The sequence below is a fragment of the Erinaceus europaeus genome, chromosome 16 (genome assembly GCF_950295315.1).
Source record: "Erinaceus europaeus chromosome 16, mEriEur2.1, whole genome shotgun sequence".
Lineage (NCBI taxonomy): Eukaryota > Metazoa > Chordata > Mammalia > Eulipotyphla > Erinaceidae > Erinaceus > Erinaceus europaeus.
The window spans coordinates 9,433,280-9,459,618 of NC_080177.1; the positions used below are offsets into that span (position 1 = coordinate 9,433,280).

General features: G+C 45.4%; 1 protein-coding gene across 1 annotated transcript in view; it reads left to right on the forward strand.

The window, feature by feature from the left end:
* Positions 1-26,339, forward strand: part of MYO1E (myosin IE) — a 221,547-nt gene that overhangs the window by 83,292 nt on the left and 111,916 nt on the right. Inside the window, exons 2-4 of the mRNA XM_016192846.2 lie at positions 3,042-3,185; positions 17,003-17,092; positions 24,658-24,752. Of these exons, the coding sequence (XP_016048332.1) occupies positions 3,042-3,185; positions 17,003-17,092; positions 24,658-24,752 (329 nt within the window). The remainder of the gene's footprint in view (positions 1-3,041; positions 3,186-17,002; positions 17,093-24,657; positions 24,753-26,339) is intronic.

Below are 26,339 nucleotides of genomic sequence, written 5' to 3' on the forward strand. Positions count from 1 at the left end.
AGAAGCCTTGGTGTTTGGATATGCTTGTCATTATAGCCACGGAGACCCAGGTGGCCTTGAGGGAAGGGGGTCCTTGTGGGAAACAGTCTGAACAGAGGGACAGAGCCCTTCATATTTTTTTCTCCTTGTGGAAGTCAAACGACAGCTCAGTTACTGTGCTGCACTGTCCTTCAGCTGCTCCCATTAGCCAAAGAGAAAAACCTTTTGGGGTCTCTTTGAAGTAGGTGACTTTTTCTTGGGGCTACAAACATGCACATCAATTGGTTGGCTCTTCTGGCACTTTGGTTGTTTCCCAAATAGTGATTGATTGATTGATTTTTATTGTCACCAGGGTCATTGCTAGAACTTGGTGTCGGCACTAAGTATCCACCACTCCTAACACTTTTTGTTCTTTCTATTTTATTTGATAGGACAGAGAGAAATTGAGAGCATAAGGGGAGATAAATATGGAAAGCGAAAGAGAGACACCTGCAGCCTTGCTTCACAGCTAGTGAAGCGTTCCATTGCAGGAGAGGAGCAGGGGCTCTGACCTGTGCATATTACCATGCACAGGTCCTTGTGCATGTAGTATGTACACTTCATCAGGTGGGCCATTAAGCAGCTCCCTCAGGGCGATTTTTTTTTTTCCCTACCACCAGGGCTTCACACTCGAGCATTTCCACTGTTCCTGGTGGACTCCCCACCCCCCTTATTTCCTAGATAGAGGGAGTTAGACAGAGACTGAGAGACACTGAGGTAGGCATCACAGCCCCGCTTCACCACTGGCATAGCTTCCCCCTTGGAGGTGCTCTCGTGGCCACGGGGCTAGAACCCAGATCATTGTGCATGGTCAGCTGGGCACTCTAGCTGTCCCCCCAGTCTCCCAGAGATAACTTTTGTGGGTTCCCAGAGAGAACAGGCTGGGAAAGCATCAATGGTGTGTGTGTGTGGGGGGGGTGCCCAGGGTCCTTATCTGGTTGGAAGTGGTGCCGAGACTCTTGGTGGCTGCCCAAGTCATGCTGTGGCCTTTTTTGTTTTTTGTTTTTTTCTTTCTCTCTCTTTTCTTCCCAAGAGGAAAAAGGCGTGGTGAGATCTGAGGTCATTTGGTAGGAGGATCCTGAGAATCCAAAACCATTCAGTTCCCTCTGCAAAATAGCAAGGGGTGGGGGTGGGGGAAAATCTCAAAACCCTTTTCTGAAGCTGGGATGCTGTTCCTCCGATGACCCCCTCTCCTGCTGTGTTTTGCAAGATGTTTTTTTTTCTTTCCTTTTTTTAAATTATTATCTTTATTATATTGGATAGAGACAGCCAGAAATTGAGAGGAAGGGGGAGATGGGGAGATAGAGAGGGAGAGAGACAGAGAGACACCTGCAGCACTGCTTTACCACCTGTGAAGCTCTCCCCCTGCAGGCAAGGACCAGGGGGCTTGAACCTGGGTCCTTGCACATTGTAACATGTGCGCTCAAGCAGGTGCGTCACCACTCAACCCCATCAAGATGGTTTTTTCCTTCGAGTCTCTTCAAAAAGGTTCTTATCAAAGGACCCGTGTTTCTTGCAGAGAAAACGCTAAACTCAAGTATCACTTTACGGAGGGGATGTTGACTTATAGAAGCTGTGGTCACGGGAGCTGGGTGGTAGCACAGCAGGTTAAGCGCATGTGGCACAAAGCGCAAGGACCGGCGTGAGGATCCCGGTTCGAGCCCCTGGCTCCCCACCTGCAGGAGGGGTCGCTTCACAGGCGGTGAAGCAGGTCTGCAGGTGTCTGTCTTTCTCTCCCCCTCTCTGTCTTCCCCTCCTCTCTCCATTTCTCTCTATCCTACCCAACAACAAGATCAATAATAACAATAATAACTACAACAATAAAACAACAAGTGCAACAAAAGGAAATAAGTAAATAAATAAATATTTTTAGAAAGTGACACTGAAAATGGCATGCGGGACCAGAAGATAGCTCACCTGGTAGAGTGAGTACCCCACCATCCCACTGGTGTGAAGTTGGAAATTCAGTAATAGCTTGATCCGTTCCAAGGTTCCAGGCATCCCGGGGAAACCCTTCTATCCTTTGCATGTTCTGAGATCAAGCTTAATCTGCCCCACCCATTCTTTTGGGCGTGTGGCGTCTCTTCTGAATGTGGAAGGCCAGTTTCACGGTGTCGATGATGTGTTTCTAGACGGAAGACAGTCAGTCAATTGTTCAGGACTTGTGAGCTGATGGCCAGAGTCTTTCCACCCATAGGTTCTGGCCTGCCAGTCACAAAAGATATCTAGGATGTTTTAGTCTGTTTCTTGCCTTGCCTGTTTTCACTGATAAACTCGTAAAGATCTATACATTATTTTCTAAGACTTAATTTTTTTTCTTATTTATTTATTTATTTATTTTGGAGACAGAGAAATCGAGAGGGAAGGGGGAGATAGAGAGGGAGAGAGACTCCTTTGCTTTACCACTTGCAGGTGGGGTCTGGGGGCTTGAACTTGGGTCCTTGCGCACTGTAATACTGTGTGTACTCATCTGTCTGCACCACCACCCAGTCCCTAGATCTGTGAATTCTAAAGTCAGAGGCATTCCCAGACACTGTTTATTTACTATGCTCGCCTCTACAGGCTGCTCGGTGCTTTGGCTCTGTTAATCAAGTCAGTCACTTTTGCAGTGGTGCTACAGTGTGGCTCTTAATTTCTTCTGTTTAATTTAATTTTCCCTTTTTTTTTTTCATTTTGAGAACGGGTGACAGAGTGAGAAGTGAGAAGGAAAGAAAAAGAAAGACACCTACAGTTCATGAAGCTTCCCCCTAGCAGGTCAGGACTTGGGGGTGCGGGCAGGGCTTGAACCCAGGTCCTTGATAAGTAATGTGTACGCGTCCTCCTTCTCGGCCACCACTTGGTCCCTACGTCCCATTTTCCAGATGAATATGAAAAGCTTCCGTGACACAGTCTGGGTCTATTGACAGCTGTGCTTATTCAGCTGCTGAGAAATGGTGGCTTTTTCATGCTGTTGGCCCAGGAGCAAAGGAACTCTCCCCGTGACCAGCTCCCCTAATGGCTCTGTGTCTCCATCCTCCCCGCAGGGAAGCAAAGGTGCCTTCCACTACCACTGGCAGAGCCACAATGTCAAGCACAGCGGCGTGGACGACATGGTCCTGCTGTCCAAGATCACCGAGAACGCCATCGTGGAGAACCTGAAGAAGAGATACATGGACGACTACATCTTTGTATCCTCTGTGTGGTTCGTGCACCTAGGCCCTCGGCGCCCCTCAGCTTTCCCTTCTCGGGACATGGTTTTGTACCTTGCTATCACCATATCTCAGTTATTTCCTTGGCATTTCACAGAATCAAGTTGCAGCCAGCGCTCACTGTTGTGATCAACAGGGGTGCTGTGCCCTGGGCATGCTGGAGACATGCCCCTCACATGGTGTTTGCATGAAGTCCAGGTCTGAAGAGATCTGTCAAGAGAACTCACTAAGGGCAAGGCAGAGATAGTTAGATCCAGACTTTAGAAGGATTGCCTCATTAGAGAAATGTGCAGTTCTTGACATGCTTGGTTTATTTGTTTGTTCTTTTGTTGGCATTCTCGTGTTTACTAATGGAAACAGGAGAACTGGAAGTGGGCTGTTGAAAGTGCCTGAGACTCTCATGCCAGAGGCTCCAAAGTCTCTGGTTTAATCCCCTGTACCACCATAAGCCAGAGCTGAGCAGTGCTCTGTTAAAAAAATAAAACAAGCACAGAGAGACAGCTGCAGAACTGCTTCACTGCTCTTGAAGCGTCTCCCTTGCAGGTGGGAAATGGGGCTTGAACCCAGGTCCTTGTGCCTGCTAACACGTGCACTTAACCAGGCGTGCCCACTGCCTAACCTCCCACAAGCGCCATTTTTAATAGGGCTTTAAAAATTCTTTCAGAATAGAAATTGACTTCACATATGCTGACTTCATTTTATATATATATATTATTTGCAGGGTGTTTTATTTCATAAGAGTCGAAGATAATGGTTTTTGATTTGTTTCTTACTGTATAAATGAAAAAGCAGATAGCAGGCCCCAGATGATGTAAATAACTCCTTATATCGGGCAGGGGTAGATAGCATAATGGTTATGCAAACAGACTCTCAAGCCTAAGGCTCTGTCAAGTACCAGGTTCAATCCCCCTGCACCACCATAAACCAGAGCTGAGCAGTGCTCTGGTAACAATAAATAAATAAATAACTCTTTAAGTCAGAAGCACTAAGGTGATTGGGGATAAAGGTTGCAGCTAGCTACTAACAAGTTCTTTTTTCTTAAGCCATTTTTTTTATTTGTGGCTAATGATGGTTTCCAAGATTGTCAGACTGCAGACTATAGCGTCACCACCAGAGTTCTGTGCCTCCTCCCTCCCTCAATCACCATCAGAGTTCTCACAAAGTTGCAGGGACAGTTTGTTTGCTTCTGATTTTGTCTTTTGTTTGTGCGTTTGTTTTACTGGTTCATGTGTTTTAGTCCTCTAGATTCCACAATGAATGAAACTATCCTGTAGTTATCTTCCACCTCTGTACTTACTTCACTAAGTAGCATGACTTCTCGTTCCATCCCTCTTGTCTCAAAGGACACAATATCTCTTTTTTTGCAGTGTAATATTCCACGAAAAAGATTATATATATATATCCCATAACTTTTTCTATTTTTCTATTTATTTATTGGATAGATACAGCCAGAAATCAAGAGGGCAGGGGGTAACAGAAAAGAAGAGAGACAGAGAGACACCTGCAGCCCTGCTTCACCACTCGTGAAGCCTTCCCCCTGCAGGTGGGGACCAGGGGCTCAAACCCAGGTCCTTGTGCACTGTAACATGTGCGGTCAGCCAGGTGCGCCACCACCCGGGCCTCTCATAACTTTTGTTATCCAGTCATCTGTCCATGAACATTTAGGTTGTTTATATTTGGCTACTGTCAATAATGCATCAGCTGCTACACTCCCTTAGCTCTATGATTTCTCTTAGCACTATTCTCATACATGAAGTTTAGCTTTGGGCTGGGGAGCTGGCATCCTGCTTATGCAAAAGACTTCAATGCCTGAGGCTCTGAGGCCACAGGTTGAATCTCCAGCACCACCAACTGCCAGAGCAGAGCAGTGCTCTGGTCTATCTCTGTCTCTGTCTCATCAAAGTAAATAAATAAAAGTAAATAAATAAAGCTTAGCTTTAAAATTAGTCACTTCCAGACTTAATGGATTACCATTAAAAGTGAGCACATTGCAACATATTTATAGATACCAACCCCCCAAAATGAATGAGGAATCATTTTTATATCAGTAGCTCTTGTTTACTATTTGTGCTGTTCACTTGATTTTTAGTTTAAAATTCTGCCCAGAGGGGCCTGGGCAGTGGTGCACCAATTGAGTGCACACATCACCATGCCAAAGGACATGGGTTCAAGTCCCCAGTCCCCACCTGCAGGGAGGGAGTTTCATTAGTGGTGGGGCAAGCAGGACTGCAGGTGTCTCTTTTTCTCCTCGCCCCTCTCAATTTCCGTCTCTACTATGAAATTAAATAAATAAAATTTAAAAAAATGAAATTCCACCCAGAGTTAAGAGCACACCTTTACAGGGATTACCTGTCCCATTGTGCTGAGAGAGGAATTCAAATGACTAAAACTATTTATCTAGAAGTCCGAATGAGTGACATCATTTGAAGGCATTCAGACAATTCTAATTAGAGAACTTTGACCGAATACCTGGTTTTGCAAGTTTATAGATAAATATTTGGATTTATTACATGCATTGTAATAATAACCAGGAAAAGCTATCGGGTGTGTGTGTATGAGGGGAGGGGTAGATAGCTTAATGGTTATGCAAAGAGATTCCCACACTTGAGCCTCCGAAGTCCCAGGTTCAGTCCCCCACACCACCATAAGCCGGAGTTGAGCAGTGCTCTGATAAAAGTAAATAAGTAAATAAAAGGAGTAACTGCCTACTGCCTGCAGATGAAAGTCCTGCTCACCGTCCACTTGGTAACAAAAGTCTTAGGGGCACACACCCATGGCTCATTCTTTAATTATTGTCTGTAGCTATTTCAGTGATTCAACGGCACAATTGACTAGTTGTAACAGACTTTATGATGCACAAAACTTAAAATCACTATTTTCTGGCCCTTTATAGAAAATAAATAAATGGTTGACTTCTATTCAGATATATGCCTGGGGCTCCCTTTAATTGTATAGAAGTAGTTACATTTTGTTCTGAATTTTTTTTTTTTTGCCTCCATGGTTATTACTGGTACTCAGTGCCTACACCGTGAATTCATTGTTCCTCGAGGCTATTTTTTCCCCTTTTGTTGCCATTGTTGTTTTATCATTGTTGTTGTTATTATTGTTGTTGGATAGGACAGAGAGAAATGGAGAGAGAAGGGGAAGACAGAGAGGAGGAGAGAAAGATAGACACCTGCAGACCTGCCTCACCGCCTGTGAAGCGACTCCCCTGCAGGTGGGGAGCTGTGGGCTCAAACTGGGATCCTTATGCTGGTCCTTGTGCTTCACACCACATGCGCTTGACCTACTGCACTACCGCCCAACCTCCTCATTCTGAGTTTTTAACTTATTTGGTCGAAAACTGAATATATGTTCACTCCACCTAAGTTTCTTATCTTTCAAATGCCTAAATGGACATGTGTGTGCCCAGCCCCTGGTACACGGGAACTAGTAGATTAAACTGTGAAGGGCTGGGTGTTAGGAGAGGCAGGTGGACCCACTGATTTCAGCCCTAACTCTGTGCAGACTTAGCAAGTTTCACGGTCAGTATGCTTTGCTTTGCTTTCCTGCAAAGTGGAGTGAAAATTGAATCTCCTGCATGAGGACATTATAGGATAAAAATGAAGTAAGGAATACAGTAAGTACACAGTAAGCGTTAGTTATTATTATCATATGCTCAGTGAATATGTCTCTGCTATATTTCTGGGGTTATGTTACAAAAATTCGATTGTAAAATTGCTGATTGGAGATTCAAATGCATTTCACCATAGAAACTGCTTTAAGGGGAGAATTGGTTTATTGACAAGGCCATAAAAAGGCTAATTTATTTTCTTTTTAAAAAAATGTTATTAGTGGTTTAATATTGATTTACAAAATTACAAGATAACTGGGGGTACAGCTCTGCACCATTCCCACCTCCAGAGTTCTGTGTCCCTATTCTCTCTATTGGAAGCTCCAGCTGTTCTCCCAAGAGTGCAGACACGGGGTCAATAATATTTCTACAACCAACTGTCTGTATTTGTATAAATTTGTCCCCTCCTTTTTTTTTTTCCTCCCATGGTCCTGTCGTCTCTTCCTTTCTAAGTTATACCTATATCCTATATCTAAGTATTACTATATCCAAATGTCCCTCCCTTTCATCTTCTCCCTATCATTTCTCCCCCCACTGAGAGCATGTATCAAAATTCTTTATGGGGAAGTCGTGCGGTAGTGCAGTAAGTTAAGCGCACATGGTGTAAAGTGCACCAACGCAAGGATCCCGGTTCGAGCCCCGGGCTCCCCACCTGCATGGGGGAGGGGGGTTGCTTCATAGGCAGTGAAGCAAGTCTGCAGGTGTCTATCTTTCTCTCCCCTTCTTTGTCTTCCCTTCTCTCTCCATTTCTTTCTATCCTATCCAAAAACAACATCAATAACAACAACAGTAATAACCACAACAATGATAAACAACACGGGCAATAAACGGGGGGAAAAAATGGCCTCCAGGAGCAGTGGATTTGTAGTGCAGGCACCAAGCCCAGCAATAACCCTGGAGGCAAAAAAAAAAAAGAAAGAAAGAAATTCTTTATGGGATACAGAAGGTGGAAGTTCTGGCTTCTGTAATTGATTCTCCCCTGGATTTGGACATTGACAGGTTGACCCATACCCCCAGAAAAAGACTAATTTCTACTGAATACTAAAGGACAGATTATTTGGTAGAAAATTCCTAGGCCACTGTTGATATGGAAACATGGTTTCTGAAAACAGAGAAGGATAACACCCTTTGGTGGTTCTCAGGAGGCACTTCCTGGTCAGTCTGAGCAGACTCACTTCTCTCCACAAAAATCATTCATTCCTAAAATACTGGAAACTCCTCGTGGAGATAAACTCGATCTTGTCGACCCTCTTTAAAACCACCAAGTTTGTTTCTTCCGTCCTCTAAAGCAAGACACTTTAATGTGGTGTGGTTTTTTTTTTTTTAATTTATTTATTTATTTAAGAAAGGAGACATTAACAAAATCATAAGATGGGGGGGTATAACTCCACACAATTCCCACTACCCAATCTCCCTATCCCCTTCCCTCCCCAATACCTTTCCCATTCTCTATCCCTCTGGGAGCTTGGACCCAGGTCATTGTGGGCTGCAGAAGGTGGGAGGTCTGGCTTCTGTAATGTAGCATGGTTTATTGACTGCAGTCAGGCATAAAAGAGAACATTAAGTCACCTGGAATGTCACCAGTTGTGGTTTCTCCCTGCGGACTTTTACACATACAAGCATGTAGAATCATATGCTTTCTGGTGTCCGACTTGAACAAAAATGACATCCTTTCACAGACGGTTCCTGCACAGATCTCTGCACAGTGCAGTATAGTGAAGACACCCCTGAACAATCCGTGGGCTCTCAAGACTTGCTTTTTAAAAGCAGACAGCAGAATTGTAAAATGGCTCACACAGAGGGCCTGGTTCTGAGCCTCTGAATTAATGCCCTTGAATGAATGAGGGACTAAATGGATGCTCCTCCAAGGAAATGAGTTAGCTAACCACTAATGACCATGCTTAAAAAAAAAAAAAAATCTCTTCCCACTCAGAGCAAGAGAAGGCCGGCCCCCACGTGCTTTCTGACCGGCAGTCCCACAGAATGGCTTTTAGCTTCAAGGAAGTTGGTGGCTTATCTGGACGCTTACGTTAAGAATACCACAGGCGGAAATGCAAATCTCTTGATCAGTGATAAAAGCCTCAATGTGAAGGGAAGATTATTATGCTAGCGTAGCCTCATTTTTAAGTGAGTTTCCCCCCTCTTGCCTGGGTGGAATCTGGAATCGTTAAGGCAAGAAGAGATTCGATTTCACTTGAGCTCTAAAATTGCTCACTTTGTCTCTTCTACACCTATTCCCAGCATATTGTCTTGCTCAGAAGGTCAGCGTTCGGAGCAATCTATGGTTGATGCTTTCGGACTGAATACACATTTCTTTGTTCTGCCCTGGAACGACAACAACAACAAAACGATTGAGAAATGTTAATAGTGTGTCCTTGGCAAAACCGTTGATGCATTTTTGCTTAGAAAAACACATCGTGACTTTCTTTCTTTTCGGACAGCCCAATATTTTTCCTAAGACAAGAGAGTAAGCTTAGCTGACCCTCCAGTTGTCCCACTGTGCTGAATGTGATCACACTGCTCACAGCTCTAGTTGTAAAGGCAGGTGGAAAATTCTGTGGTGTTTGCCGGTGTCTGGCGAGACAGACTGCTAGCCATTTGGCTGACAAAAATAGGCCCTGGGGCGAGGCACTTTGGGTTCTTTGGAAACAACTTTCTCCCGACTTTTTTTGTTGTTTTTTTTTTTTTTTTCCTCAAAGACTCCACTCAAGTGTATTTGGCATTTCCAGCCCTGGAATTAGGAGCTGCCAGGCAGTGCTGTTCTTCCAAGCATGGTGACCCTAAGTGGACACTGGGTCAGCTTAGTGCAGTCAACGCTGGGCTCACAGCTGGAGTTGAGGGCTCCAGTTCACACTCCACTGATAACTTCCTCCACTTTGTAAATCAATCTCAGGCCACACCTTCCAGCCAGAGACTGTGTGAGCGAAACAAAGGTTGGGACAGTTTCTCCCAAGGGTTCACCTGAATTATGTAGTGGAGAGTGGGAGTCAGCTGGAGAGAACTGTGCTCATAGCCAAGAGATCTCTGCAGATCCAGCCAGGCAGAGAAGAGACAGGTGGTCCGAGAGAAAATAGGGGCACAGGGCCAGGCTACCGCACACAGTATGAAACGCAAGGATCCCCGTTCAAGTCCCCGGCTCCCCCACCTGCAGGGAGGACACTTCACAAGTGCTGAAGCAGGTCTGCACGTGTCTGTCTTTCTCTCTCCCTCTCTGTCTCCACCCTCCCCTCTCAATTTCTCTCCGTCCTATCCAGTAAAGTGGAAAAAATGGCCTCCAGGAGCAGTGGATTCGTAGTGCAGGCACCAAGCTCCAGCGATAACCCTGGAGACAAAAGAAAAAAAAAAAAGTAGGGCCAGATACTCACTTGAGATAGCTGCTTGTCCTCTCAGTTCTGAATGAAGTGGACATGCCTCTGGATGCTTACATAATAACACTGGGTGGAATTATTAGGGTAGAATTATTGAGGGATTATTTCAGGACTGGCCTAGAAATGAGGCAAAACAAGTTTTTTTTTTTTTTTTTTGATTTGTTTGTTTTTTTGCCTGTAGGGTAATTGCTGGGGCTCAGTGCCTGCACTATGAACCCACTGCTTCTGGAGGCCATTTTTCCCATTTTGTTGCCCTTGTTGCTGTTAATGTTATTGCTGACATTACTGCTGTTGTTGGATAGGACAGAGAGAAGTTGAGAGAGGAGGCGAAAACAGAGGGGGAGAGAAAGATAGACACCTGCAGACCTGCTTCACCACCTGTGAAGCGACTCCCCTGCAGGTGGGGAGCTGAGGACTGTTACACCAGTCACTGGGCTTCTTACACCAGTCCTTGGGCTTCTTACACCAGTCCCTGGGCTTCATTCCACGTGTGCTTAACCCGCTGCGTTACTGCCTAGCTCCCCCAAAACAAGTTTTCTTTCTTCCTTTCTCTTCCAGAACTTCAAGAATCTGTGTAGTGGAAATGGAAATCTTTTAAGACGTTTGTTCATATAACAGATTCTTGTTTTTATTTTAATTTTTTAAAGATGAAAAGGATTTTCTGGAATTTTTTTAAAGCTTTATTTTCTTTGATAGGGCAGAGATAAATTGAAAGGGAAGTGAGAGAGAGACACAGATACACCTGCAACACTGCTTTACTACTCATGAAACTTATTGTCCTGAAGCTTCCGTGAGTGCCTGTGCCTGGGAGCCGGGCTTGAACCTGGGTCTTGCATATGATAAAGCGGCGCTCTACCCAAGCGAACTATTCTGCCAGCCCAGGATTATTTTCACATAGAGCTTAGGGTCGGAGCCTCCTCTGAAAGGATAATGTGTGTCGTGTGTCTGCTGCTGAAATCACACTTGTCGTAGGAATTTGCATTGAGTTAGCAAGAGAGTCTGAGTGAGGACCAGATCTCACTCGTCAGGCTTTGACTTGATATCAGCCACACTTGAAAAATCAACTTAGGGCCATAGAGTAGAGAACCACAGTCCAGGTTACAAGAGACGGTTAGAAGTCTCTAATCAGGGGGGTGGGTGGTAGCGCAGCGGGTTAAGCGTACATGGCGTGAAGCGCAAGGACAGGCATAAAGACCCCGTTTGAGCCCCCAGCTCCCCACCTACAGGGGGGTCGCTTCACAGGTGGTGAAGCAGGTCTGCAGGTGTCTATCTTTCTCTCCCCCTCTCTGTCTTCTCCTCCTCTCTCGATTTCTCTCTGTCCTATCCAACAACAATGACAGTAATAACAACAACAATGATAAACAACAAGGGCAACAAAAAGAAAAAAAAATAGCCTCCAGGAGCAGTGGGATTCGTTGTACAGGCACTGAGCTCCAGCAAAAAAAAAAAAAAAAAAGTCTCTAATCAAATCCCTCTCCAGCCTACATTTGATCATTGTGCTGGCAATTTAAAATTGCCAGGGGGCACAAAAGATGCCTGACAAGCCTATATTTCAGTTAAACAGCAAATAACCTTTATGTGTAAATGTATCCCTAATAGACTGATTGGAGCGCTCTTGTCTGGAACATACATATTCAGTTGAAGTTATTTATTTTTTATCTAAACTTGAAATTTAACTGGGTAGTCTATTTTATTTGCTAAATTTAACTGGGTAGTCTATTTTATTTGCTAAGTCTGCCAATTTCTCTAATCAAAGCCATGATAGTCATAATAGAATCCTACCTGACAGCTCTACCAATAGCATAGTCACAACCGTAATGCCCGGGAACCTTAGAAAGATGTTTAATTTGTTGGCAAATGAGGACCGCTCAGATATGAATCCCAACCCTGCCATTTGCTTGATGGTGACTGTGGCCAGGTTTTATAATGTCTCTGCGCCTCAGTATTTTCAGGATAAACAAGATTAAAATGGTAGCAAGCTTATCATTAGGAGGAGGTATGTCTGTGTGTGCTGTTACCACCAATCAGTAATACCAGGCTTAATAATCCTTAATAATCCTCGGAATAAATCCTCTCCTAGATCTTTTCCTCAACAACAACAAAATAACATTCATTTCTCTTTGGCTTCCTGTGACTCTGGCGGTTGAGGTTGTATTTACTTCCGGCCCTTCTTGCCTAACTCTTCAATAATTCTCAGTTGTGATTCACGCTTCTTCTTTTTTAATTTTGTTTTATTTTAATTTTTTTGCCTCTGGGGTTATTGCTGGGGCTCGGTGCCTGCACTATGAGTCCAATCCTCCTAGATGCCATTTTTCCCATTTTGTTGCCCTTATTGTTGTCATTGCTATTATTGTTGTCATTGCTGTTATTGTTGGATAGGACAGAGAGAAATTGAGAGAAAAGGGGAGACAGAGAGGGGAAGAGAAAGATAGACACCTGCAGACCTGCTTCACCACCCATGAAGCGATCCCCCTGCAGGTGGGGAGCCTGAGGCTTGAACCGAAATACTTGAGTGGGTCCTTGTGCTTCACGTCATGTGCGCTTAACCCACTGCACTACCGCCTGACCCCCTCTTCTTCTTTTTTTTTAACTTGAAAAAAAAAATATTATCTTTGTTGCATAGAGCCAGCCAGAAATCGAGAAGGAAGAGAGAGACAGAGAGACACCGATAGGACTGCTTCACCTCTTACGAAGCTTTCCCCCTGTGGGTGGGGACCCAGGGGTTCAAACCTGGGTTGGTCCTTGCACATTGTAACATGTGTGCTCAACTAAGTGTGCCACCACCCGGCCCCGTGATTCACTATTTCCTTTTCATTTTATTTATTAAAATAAATGAGACAGAGAGAAACTGAGAAGGGAGGCAGAGATAGACAGAGAGAGACACCTACAGCCCTGCTTCACCACTTGTGAAGCTTTTCCCCTGTCCCCTGCTGGTAAGGTCCAGGAGCTTGAACCTGGGTCCTTGCGCACTGTAATGTGAGCACTTCACCAGGTGCACCACCACCTGGCCCCTATGAGTCACTATTTCTATTTTACTTATTTGTTTTTTTATTGTCACAAGGATTATCGCTTGTTCTTGTAGAATGAATCCACCTCATCTGGTAGCCATTTTTCCTCTTCCCTCCTCCCCCTTTCTTTTCTTTTTTTAATTTTATTTATAAAATGGAAATATTGACAAGACTATAGGATGAGAAGGGTACATTTTCACACAATTCCCACTACCAGAACTCCATATCCTATCCCCTCCCTTGATAGCTTTTCTCTTCTTTATCCCTCTGACAGTATGGACCCAGGGTCATTATGGGGTGCAGAAGGTGGAAGGTCTGGCTTCTGTAATTGCTTCCCTGCTGAGCATGGGCATTGACAGGTGAATCCATACTCCCAGCCTGTCTCTCTCTTTCCCTAGCGGGGCGGGGCTCTAGGGAGGCTAGGCTCCAAGACACATGGTGGGGTTGTCTGCCCAGGGAAGTCAGGTTGGCCTCATGGTATCATCTGGAACCTGGTGGCTGAAAAAAAGAGTTAAGATATAAAGTAGAGGGAATTGGGCCCCCGGCTCCCCACCTGCAGGGGTGTCACTTCACAGGCGGTGAAGCAGGTCTGCAGGTGTCTGTCTTTCTCTCCCCCTCACTGTCTTCCCCTCCTCTCTCCATTTCTCTCTGTCCTGTCCAACAAGGACAACATCAATAACAGTAATAACTACAACAACAATGAAAAACAACAAGGACGGCAAAAGAGAAAATTTAAAAAAAGGATATAAAGTAGAGCAAATTGTTGACTGATCATGAGCCAAACAGCAAGAATATTGCAGATGAAGATTTGGGGGTTTCCATTTTGGAAAAAGCCTGTAGGTCTATTTTAGGTATATTCCAAAGGGCCCATGACTTTAAGGGTATTGCCTGCACCTGATATCTAACATGCAAATGGGTCCAGATTTTTGTCTGAGGAGATGATGTCATAGTTGGAAAAAGGACTAGAAATCTGGATCAGGGAAGAGAGTAGCTCCCGAATATGGGAAAAGTGTATAACTATTGTTGACTGTAAACCCCATCGATTTGATCTGGGGCCAATAGTCAGCAGAGGAGCCTATGTAACCTCTGCATCCCTGTAGATCTGAGCTTACATTCTGTGGTCATGGCCTCCTCCCCATTTCTTTGATAGTACAGAAATGGAAGGAGGGAGGGAGGGAAAGAGAGAGAGACCTACAGCACTGCTTCACCACTTGTGAAGCTTCCCCCCCTTGCAAGTGGGGACCGGGGCTTGAACCTGTGACCTTGCTCATGTATGTTCTGGTGGGTGCCACCACCACCACCACCTGGCCCCTTTCTGCCTTTTTTTTTTTTTTTCATATTTTTTATTGCCACCAGGGTTATTGATGGGGCTGTGATTCACTATTTCATTTGCGTTTTTTCTTGGTGCCAGGTCTTGCTCCAGGCCGGCCTCGGGATCCTCTGGGAGGCAGAGGGGAACTCCTAAGCCAGGCCCGCCTTCTCTCTTCCCTATCACGTACACGTCTGAGGCTCTTTGAGCCAGTGAAAAAGGAAACCAAACTGCAGCCCAGCCACTGCACGCTCTCACTTTACGTCCCCGCATCAATGCTGCATGATGACCCCTCCGACATGGGGTACGTTTGCTTTCAACAGTGAGGCCAGCACCCCAGCTCAGGGATGTTTAACATGTGACCAGAGGTGTGTTTGGACGTGAATGGATTAAGAATACTTACACCCCGCTCAGCAGTTGGCTCTGTTTATTTCATTTAATTCATTGGTCACAGTAGAGAGATGTGACGTGCCCAAAGGACAGAAGAATCAACTTGGGGGCCGAGACATTCTGACTGTGTGTCCCTGTACTGTAGCTTTGGTCTCTTAGGCTCAAATATCTAAATCCATGAGTGACCCCTTGGGGAATCAGTCTCAGAACTTGACCTTTTCTCGGCAGTATCTTGTTTTTCCCTGAGTACTGCTCAGCTCTGGCTCCTAGTGGTACCGAGGACTGAGCCTGAAACCTCGAAGAGCATGAACGTCTACATGCATAACCAATATATTGTCTTTTGGGCTCTCCCACTGCAAAGTTTCTAAACACTTTTTGAAATTATGCAAAAAGGAAAGAACTCTGAGTGTGGGTGTAGCTTTGGGTTTTACTTGGTAATGATTTATTTTTATTTTATTTTTTTTAACCAGAGCACTGCTCAGCTCTGGCTTATGTTGGTGTAGGGGATTGAACCTGGGACTTCAGAGCCTCAGGCATGAGAGTCTCTTTGCATAACTGTTATGCTATCTTCGCCTGCCCACTTGGTAATGATTTTTAAAATATCTGAATATTTGCCTCCAGGGCTATTGCAGGGGCTCAGTGCCTGCACTACAAATCTACTGCTCTTGGAGGCTATTTTTTCCCTTCTGTTGCCCTTGTTGTTTATTCTTGTTGCTATTTTTATTGTTATTGCTGTCATTGTTGTGGGATAGGACAGAGAGAAATGGAGAAAGGAGGGGAAGACAGAGGTGAGGAGAAAAAGACAGACACCTGCAGACCTGCTTCACAGCTTGTGAAGTTAACCCCCCCCCCACAGGTGGGTAGCTGGGGTCTCGAACCAGGATCCTTAACACCAGTCCTTGCGCTTTACGCCATGTGCACTTAACCCACTGTGCTTCCACCCAGCCCCCTAAAAAATATATTTTTAATGTTTATTTATTTCCTTTTTGTTGCCCTTGCTTTTGTTGTTGTAGTAGTTATTATTGTTGTTGATGTTGTCATCACTGGATAGGACAGAGAGAAATGGAGAGAGGGGGAGAGAAAGACAGATACCTGCAGACCTGCTTCACCACCTGTAAAGCGACTCCCCTGCAGGTGGGGAGCAGGGGGCTCAAACCGGGATCCTCCAGAGGTCTTTGGCTTTGCACCACGTGCGCTCAACCCGCTGTGCTACCGCCCGACTCCCAAAATAAATTTATTTATTTATTATTGGATAGAGACAGAGATAAATTGTTTGGGGAAAGGGAGATAGAGAAGGAGAGAGACAGAGAGACACCTGCAGCCACATTTCACCATTTGGGAAGCTTTCCCTCTGCAGGTGGGGACTGGATTTGAACCTGCATCCACACTCACTATAATATGTGCGCTTAACCAGGCGCACCACCGCCTGGCCCTCTGATTTTGTTTTTCATCCAGGAAGACACTGCATTTTATCTAGGCCATCTATTTTGTTCACTGCACCCTCCTCAGCATCTTGATTTTATAACTCTTCCTGAATTCCCTGTACAAAAAGTAACACCTGCTTCCCCGAACCTGACCGATGTGGATTCATCATTTTCTGCTCTAGATAATATCTTACGATGAAAATTCAGTTCCTCAGGGCTTCACAGACAGGCTCATTCATTTTCTTTTGTTATTTGGTTAAATGTGCAAAGGAATGTTTTCAGTATACCTAAGATAGGAGAGAGTTTGAAGGGAAGAAAAAAAAAAACTCAAACATTTGAGAATCAGCGTAGAAACACTTTTTTTTTTTTTTTTTTCATTCCTTGGTCATTTTCCCCTGATTGTCCTTATCCCCAGTCTTGGAAGTCTGTGTCTCGGCTCATTGAAGATAACGGTTTCTTTCTGCAGTGCCTTGTTAATTAAGTCCATTACTCTTCCTGGAGAGGAACAAAACCTGAACCAGTTTGGTAATAGCTTTTGTCTTTACTTGTAACCTTTGAAAACACAATTCCGTGAGCCTTTCGCTAGGATAGCCATTATGAACGCTTGATACCATTTGGTTGCTTAATTTGAAAAAATGTGTAGCGTGAGGATTAATGATGGACCTTAACCAAATGAAAATACAGACATACATAGGATCTGTGTTAATCTCAGTCAACCCTTTCAAGCAGATGCCTTATTTTGGGGAGAAAGAAATTGAGATGTACCAAGGAGCGGTAAGTGACACGTCACACGAGTTCCTGGAGTGTGTTGGGTTTGGTAGTTTCTTGTGTGGGTCGTTTCTTTGGAAGCTGACAGTCCATTTGCATTTTCTTATTATAAATTATTTATTGGGAGTCGGGCGGTAGCGCAGTAGGTTAAGCACCCGTGGTGCAAAGCACAAGGACCGGCATAAAGATCCCAGTTCAAGCCCCTGGCTCCCCACCTGCAGGGGAGTCGCTTCACAGGCGGTGAATCCGGTCTGCAGGTGTCTATCTTTCTCTCCCCCTCTCTGTCTTCCCCTCCTCTCTCCATTTCTCTCTGTCCTATCCAACAACGACGATATCAATAACAACAGCAATAATAACTACAACAATAGAACAAGGGCAACAAAAGGGAATAAAATAAATATTTAAAATAAATTTAAAAAAATAATAAATTCTTTATTATGAGGGCCACTGAAATACCTCACTAGGATAGTACGCTGCTTTACCATGTGCATGACCCAGCTTCGAGCCCGGCCCCCACCACACTGAAAGAAGTGTTTTTGAGGCCAGGTTGCGATGCATCTGGTAGAGAGCACGCAACATACGAGACCCACGGACCCGGGATCAAACCCCCCAGTCGCTACATGTAGGAGGGAAGCCTCATGAGCAATGAAGCCGGGTTGACACTTTTTCTGTCTCCCCATCTCTCAATTTCTCTGTGTCTCTATCCAATAAATATACAAACAGAAAATCTTTTTAATAGAAACTTCACAGGGCCAGGTGATGGCACACCTGATAAGTGCACACTTTATAACGCACAAGGACTCAGGTTCAAACCCCTCGTCCTCCCCCCCCCCACCTGCAAGCGGGAGTGGAGGGGCAGAGATATTTCATGAGTAGTGAAGCAGTGCTGCAGGTATCTCGTTCTCCCTCTCTGTTTCCTCTTCCCCTCTCAATTTCTGTCTGTCCAAAAAAGAAAAAAAAAAAAAAGAAAGAAAAAAATCTTCAAAAAACAAAATTAAAAAAGAAACTTCTTGAGGTCGAGTGGTGGCGCACCTGGTTGAGCACACTTGTTACAGTGCACGAAACCCGGGTTCAAGCCCCTAGTCCCCACCTGCAGGGGGAAAGCTTCCCGAGTGGTGAAGCAGGCCTGCAGGTGTCTCTCTCTTGTTTCTCTTCCTCTCTATCTCCCTCCCTTCGATATCTGGATATCTCCATTAAATAAAGACTTTTCCTTTTTTTTGCCTCCAGGATTGTTGCTGGGACTCATGCCTGCACTATGAATCCACTGCTCCTGGAGGCTGTTTTTCCCATTTTGTTGCCCTTGTTGTTGTGCTTGTTGTAGTTGTTATTGTTGTCATAGCTGTTGTTATTGTTGGATAGGACAGAGAGAAATCGAGACAGGAGGGGAAGACAGAGAGGGGGAGAGAAAGATGGACACCTGCAGACCTGCTTCACCGCTTGTGAAGCGACATCCTGCAGGTGGGGAGCCCAGGGCTCGAACCGGGAATCCTTATGCCGGCCCTTGCGCTTTGTGCCATGTGCGTTTAACCCACTGCGTTACTGCCCAGCTCCCCAAATAAAGATTTTTTAAATAATCACCTTCAATAAATAAATAAAATAAAAAGGAAATTTCTTTACCATGGTCTCTGTCTGCCTGTATATTAAAAAATGGGCTTGGGAGTCAGGCAGTAGCGCAGCGAGTTAAGCGCACATGGAGCAGAGCACAAGGACCAGTATAAAGATCCTGGTTCCAGCCCCCGGCTCCCCACCTGCAAGACAGTCGCTTCACAAGCAGTGAAGCAGGTCTGCAGGTGTCTATCTTTGTCTCCCCCTCTGTCCTCCTCTCTTCTCTCCATTTCTTTCTGTCCTATCCAACAACAATGACATCAAGAACAACAACAATAACAACTACAACAATAAAACAAGGGCAACAAAAGAGAATAAATAGATAAAAAAATGTGTTAAGCGCACATTGTGTGAAGCTCAAGGATCCTGGTTCGAGCCTCCTGCTCCCTACCTGCAGGGGGTCGCTTCATAAGCGGTGAAGCAAGTCTGCAGGTATCTTTCTTTCTTCCTCTGTTTTCCCCACTCGATTTCTCTGTCCTATCCAACAACAATGACAACAATAGCAACAATTAAAAAAAAAAAAAAAAAACCCAGCAAGCAACAAAAGGGGAAAGAATGGCCTTCGGAGCAGTGGATTCGTGGTACAGGCACCGAGTCCCAGAAATAACCCTGGAAGCCAAAAAAGAAAAAATAGTAATAACAAGCAAGACAGCCCCAAGCAGTAGGTGCATACCCTGTGTGACTAGTTTTCTGATTAGGTAAAACACATGACTACTAGACAGTCCTTTCAGCTGAGCTCAAGATGAAGTAATGTCACCAACTTGCACTTCCCCACTCAGTCTTTCCTGTTATTACTCTTTTTAATTTTTTAAATCTTTATTTATTTTTGTATGGAGACAGAAAACTTGAGAGGGGAGGGGGGATTAACAGGGAGAGAGACACCTGCAGCCGTGGGTTTTTGTTTTTGTTTTTAAACCACCTATGAAGCTTCCCTCCTGCAGGAGGGGACCAGGGGCTTGAACCTGGGTCTTTGCACATTGAAATGTGTGTGCTCAACCAGGTGTGCCACTATCCTATTACACGGGCCAAGTGACCTACTCCTTGGGGCTGGCTTCCTCCTCCCACATGCCCCACAGAGTTCTAAGGACAACGACTGAAACATCAAGAATAGCGGGAGGTGGGGTAAAAAAATGAGCAGGGCTGTGAGCTCCACTCCTCAGAACCAGAACTAGAACCAGAACCTTAGGTGAGCTGTGGCTGTAACCCATGAAGAATGTGGGTGTGGCGTCACTCTGTCTGCTGAAGGCCCTGTCCCAAAGCCTCTGTAGTGCTGTGCTCCTCACTGATTAGTCACACCCGGTGGCTGTCACTTCCCCAGACCTCCCCGTCGATGCCCCCCTCCCCTCCCCTCCCCTCCTCCCTCTGCAGCCCCAGCACAAGAGCCTTCATTAATCTGACCCCTGGAAAACAAACAGAAGGGCAGCCACACAGCAGATGCATCAGTTGAAGTGGAAGGCACATCAGCAAGAGAACCCGCCTCATTGTTGCAGCATGAATGGTGCTGGTCGCAGAGCCGAAGGAGGCTGCCACGCGAAAGGCCTTTGAGAATGCTGCCATTATCGCGGCCGGGCACAAGGGGACTGTGTCCGCCGAGGCTGGCTCTGCCCAGGAGGCAGCCAGGGTGGGTGCAGAGCTGTGCGCTGGCCCTGCTTCTTCCCACTTCTCTGCCGAGTGTCGCTCCAAGTCCACTGCAAGACCACTTCATCCTTTGGAGGGTTCTCTTTAAAGAGAAACCTTAGAGGGCAAGAGAGATAGCGTAGTGATTATGCCCAGAGACTTTCAATACTAGAGCGTCTGAAGTCCTTGGCTCAATCCCTCACAGCACCGTAAGCCAGAGAGAGGTGAGCTGTGCTCTCTGGTCAGTTTAACAAACAAAAAAATTGAAGAAGTGTCCTGGAGATGGCCCAGTAGATAAAGCATTGGCCTCTCAAGCATGAGGTCCTGAGTTCAGTCCCTGGCAGCCCATATACCAGAGTGAAGTCTGCCACCCCCATTTCTCATTATTAAATAAACAAATAAAATATTTTTTAAAAAATGAAGAAAAAGAAGATAATGATGGAGGACTCTAGAATTTGAATGTATTTTTTCTTTGTTTCTCTTTCTTCCTCTCCTTCTCCTTCCCTTTCTCCTCTTTCTCCTCCTTCTTGTCTTCTTCCTCTTCCTTCTCCTCCTTTTGCTGCAAGTGGTCAGTGTTGTCCAGTGTTGACTAAGTGTCAGGACTCTGTGATCTTTCTTTTCACAGTCGTGAAACAGTCCTGTTTGCTGGCTGTGTCTGACTGCAGCCAGCCCCATTGCACAGATGTGGAAACTGAGGCTCAGAAAGATAAAGGACTGTGATGTATGGAGCACTGGAGCTAGGACTCAAGATTGGGTATTAAAGGGGTTCAAGGTGGAGGAAATGCCTGTACAAAGGAAAAGGCCTTTCCCCAGGTAGGTGAGGGGTTCGACAAGATTATACGTGAGAAACCATTAGGGAAAAAAAACATAGTCATGTGCTCAGAAACCTTACTAGGGAGTGATTTGTTTCTACCTTTCCCTCTTCTTCTATTCTTTCCTCTTTCTTTCTTTCTTTCGTTCTTTCTTTCTTTCTTTCTTTCTTTCTTTCTTTCTTTCTTTCTTTTTTAAGAATTTATTTATTCATGAGAAAGAACCAGACATCACTCTGGTACATGTGCTGCCAGGGATCGAACTCAGGATCTCGTGGCTGAAAATTCAGTGCTGGGAGTCGGGCTGTAGCACAGCAGGTTAGGTGCACGTGGCACAAAGCGCAAGGACCGGCGTAAGGATCCTGGGTTCGAGCCACCGACTCCCCACCTGAAGGGCAGTCACTTCACAGGCGGTGAAGCAGGTCTGCAGGTGTCTGTCTTTCCCCCTCTCTGTCTTCCCCTCCTCTCTCCATTTCTCTCTGTCTTGTCCAACAACGACGACATCTGTAACAACCACAATAATAACTACAACAATAAAACAAGGGCAACAAAAGGGATTAAATAAATATTAATAAAAAATTTAAAAAAAAAAAAAGAAAATCCAATGCTTTATTCACTGCACCACCTCCCGGACCACATTGCCTCCAGGATTATCATTGAGGCTCTGTGCTGACACTATGAACCACCACTCCGCCACCACCCCCCCCAGCAGCCATTGTTTTTTCTTTTTTTTTTTTTTTTTTAGCCATTGTTTTTTCTTTCTACTTTTATTTGGTAGGACAGAGAGAACTTGAGAGGGGAGGAGGTTATATAGAGAAAGAGGGGGGTAGACGCCCAAAGACTTCTTCACCGCTCATGAAGCCTGCCTCCCCTGCAGGAGAAGTAGGTGCGTGAACCCAGGACAATGAGCATGGGAATGTGTACCCCTGCCAGGCCCGATCCCATCCACTTTCTCCACATCTCTTCTTTTCCTTATAATCGCCCAGGCTGCTGTCTGTAAATGGGGTGTCAGGAGAGAATTCTGTGCCAGCAGTCTGGGTGAAGAGAAGTTCCTCCACCAAGACTCTGTCTTGAGGGCTTGTCCATGAAGCCCCATGGCCAGAAGGTGTTGGAGGGGCTGATGTCCATTCTGGCCCTTCCCCCTAGAGAGTGTTTCAGTCAACCAGCCTTGGCAAGAAAAAGCGTCTTTTTGAGGCAGCTGCCACAATGTGGAGGAGACTGGGGCATCTGCTGGGACAGATGTGCTAGCAGCAGAGTTTGCACTGAGTGACAATTTCTGGGCCTGTGAGTCAGGGCACTGGAAGGTCCAGGACCAGGTGACATCAGTTAGGCCTTTCCTTCCAATATTGCTTTCTTTCTTTCTTTCTTTTTGAAATATATATATATTTTTAACTTCTTTATTGGGGAATTCCTTCCAATATTTCTATGCTGTTTCATCTCGTCTCTGTTACCTTGTGAGATTTGTAGCATGGCCACTTTTAAAATATATAGATATTTATCTATCATCTGTTGGATAAATAAAGAGGGGAATCAAGAAGGGGAAGATAGGGAGAGAGATACCTGCAGCCCTGCTTCACCGTTTGTGAAGCTTTCCCTCTGTAGGTAAGGACCGGGACCTTGAACCTGGATCTCTGCACATTGTAACATGTGGACTCAACTGTGTGCACCACCATTCTGCCCCCAGCGTGGTCACTGTTACCCCTGTGTTAAGAGATGGGACCAGGGAGTCGGGTGGTAGCACAGCAGATTAAACGCAGGTGGCGCAAAGCGCAAGGACTGGCGTAAGGATCCTGGTTCGAGCCACTGGCTCCCCACCTGCAGGGGAGTCGCTTCACAGGCGGTGAAGCAGGTCTGCAGGTGTCTATCTTTCTCTCCCCCTCTCTGTCTTCCCCTCCTCTCTCCATTTCTCTCTGTCCTTTCCAACAACAACGACATCAATAATAACTACAACAATAAAACAACAAGGGCAACAAAGGGGAATAAATAAATTTAAAAATAAAAGAGCCAATTTTATTTAGAGAGAGAGAGGACCAACGATGAGAAAGATAGGAGTCCAGGTGTCTTCTCATGCTGGATCTGGTCTTTTCACTCTTTATGGTAGCAAAACATTTATTCATTTGTTTGTTGCTGAAGCAGGACCTTTTGCTGCTGCTCATGGGTGAGTTAATTCATTATTTATTTCAGACAGAGAGAACCAGGAGGATGATAACTGCTTGCCCACCGCTGGAGTTTTCTCTGGTGCTGTGGTGCTACCATGAGGTGGGGGGACTTAAGCCATGCACCTCATGCAGGGTTAAGGCAAACACAGTACTGGGAGAACTATCTCCTATTGCCTAGAATAGGTCTCCGGCTCTCCACCTGCAGTGAGGATGCTTCACAAGCTGCCAAGCAGGTCTGCAGATATCTCTCTTTTACTTTCCCTTTCTCTATCTTCCTCCTCTCTAAATTTCTCTCTGTTCTGTCCAATAAAATGGGGGTGCGAGGGAAATGGCCTCCAGGAGCAGTGGATTTGTAGTGCCAGCACCGAGCCCTAGTAATAACCCTGGAGGAAAAAAAAGGGGGGGGAGACAGAAAAGAAAGAAATTGAATGAAACAGGTTTGAAGTCCTCAAGCGACAGTGAGTTTATTGGGGGGGGGGGCGACTTCTTAGTTTTTCTCTAGGCATATCTGCCAACATGCCCCAGGAGAATAAAGCACAAAGCCCAGAAACTGTCTTCACGTGTTGACTTTTTTTTTTCCCCTCTTCCCATAGAGATGAAACAAACTGGTCAAGTCAGTTTTCCCCTTGGGAGCTATGTCTCCTGCCCTCTTAAGGAAGAGATTGGGTGTATCTTCTTATTCATAGAAAACCTCAGTTCTTTATTTCTGGGAACCCAGGAAGGAAATAATAATAATTATTAATAATAATTATAATAATGTAAAAAGTTCAGGGTTTTAGAATTCTCAAGAAAGCCAGATCCAGGTTTTGAGTGGTCTTGTCTTCCAACCTGCTACCCAAGTGCCTTCTGGAACATTTAGAAGGGGAACGCCACTGGCAGAGAGAGGTGTTTAGGTGTGAAGCGGCAGTGTCTGATGCTTCACTCACATGTGAGCCAGCAGGAGAAGCCTTTCCCCATCCTGCCTTCACTGTGCTAGGCACCTTCCTTTAGAACCTACACCAGGTCATGGATCTTTGACACTGTGCCGCCTTTAAGGTGAGGTTTCAGATGTGAGACCTGGCAAGGGCGAATGTTCTCCCAAGACTAAGCAAAGGCACTGAGAGTGTTGCCTTTGACCAAGGCTTTGAGTTTCCTTCCTTCCTTCCTTCCTTCCTTCCTTCCTCTCTTTCTTTCTCCCTGGTGCACTGAGCACATTACAGTGCTGCCTTAGTGCCTGGAAGGTCTTTGTCTGAGCTTCTTTTCTGCAAAGGCAAAACTACTGCTTGGAGATTTATATTAGTAGCTGCTAGGTTAGATTTAAAATGCTACAAATTGGGTAATCCAAACAAAAAGGGATCTATTTTTATTTTTTATTTATTTTCTTCTTTGTTTTCTTTTCCAGGCCCAGTATGAGAACCCACCCCACATCTACGCTCTGGCAGATAACATGTACAGAAACATGATCATTGACAGAGAGAACCAGTGTGTCATCATCAGGTATGAGAAAGAGACTGCCCAGGGCCTGGGGAGTGAGCGCACGGTGTAGTGGGGGGCGGGGGGGGAAGGCCGGGCCTGTGAGTCTTTTGCAAGAGCTGGTTAATTAATATCAGCCACAAGCAGGCTTTGTCCCAGCTCCCTTTTTTCACTCCCGATCCTAAGAGCTTTGAGCTTTTGTGCGTTGCTATTCAAAGCCCTGCTGCCTTGAGCATAGAGTCTGTAGGGTGTATGGTGCTACCAGATCTTTTTCTCTGATCATCTTGGGGCCTGGAACTGGAACCATGCAACGTTTCTCTTCCCATCTGACCGCCCAGTGACTGTCCTTGGAATTGTAGGTCCTTTGTGTGGGACTGGCGCAAGAAGCATGTCTCGCTGTTTTGTCAGCTGGACTCTTTCCCTCTGTGCCCCTCTTTTCTCTTTTCTTTCTTGGGTAGTGCGGGTCTGAACATGTTTGGTGTGTTTTGTCATTTGTTTTCCATTTTCTACAGGCATTTGACTGGTAAACACCCAGCATTACATGGTCATGGATTTCAAAATCCTTTTCACCTGACTCAGCTCTGGGTCTGTGTGGGGTTGAAGTGCTTTTGCAATTTTGTTGACTTTTTTTTCCCCCCCTTTTGTTGCCTTTGTGGTGTTTTATTGTTGTAGTTATTATTGTTGTTGTTGTTGATGTCATCATTGTTAGATAGGACAGAGAGAAATGGAGAGAGGAGGGGGAGACAGAGGGGGGGAGAGAAAGATAGACACCTGCAGACCTGCTTCACCACTTGTGAAGTGACACAGACACACACACACACACACACACACACACACCCGCAGGTGGGGAGCTGGAATCCGGATCCTTAGGCCGGTCCTTGCGCTTTGCACCACGTGCACTTAACCTGCTGCGCTACCGCCTGACTCCCCCAATTTTGTTGACTTTTATGGACATTTTCAGACAGGACACAGAAGCCACCCCAGTCATATTCTCACCACTCAGAACTTAATAGTAGATGACTGTGGGGCAAAACTTCCCTTCTTGGTCTCTCCGTCCCTTCCTGAGGGTTCTGGTTAATGGTATCCGCATTCTCCAGCTCCAAAGCCCCCAGGCGAGCCAAGATGATCTAGAACATTCCAGCATCTGGAGATGACTGCCCAGCCACAGAGGGTAAAAGCTGGCCTTTCTACCCAGTGGCTATGGCCCTCGACTTTGAGGAATCCTCTCTCTCTCTCATACTGAAGATTTATTCTCACTGATTGGTGGTTTTGGGCAATGATCCAGGTACTCATCTGGATCTAAGTTTCTTTGCTTCTGAAAGAATCGATTGACTGTATGACCTGAGGTCTCTCCTGGTTTGGAAACTCTTCCAGATAATGTTGGAGGGGGGGGAGAGGAAGCAGGTAAATACTGTTTTGGGGAGAAAGAACCAGGTGTACAGTTGCTCCCATGAGCCAACTGGGCTCTTGTGTGGCCAGGGGCTATATCTATCTGCCTGAACACGTGAATGAAAACCAAGTCCATTGTCCTAGAAGCTGGCAAAGAAATCTTTTTTTCTTTTAATTTATTGAAATTTGTTTTTGGTCAGATCTATTCTTTTTCTAAATATT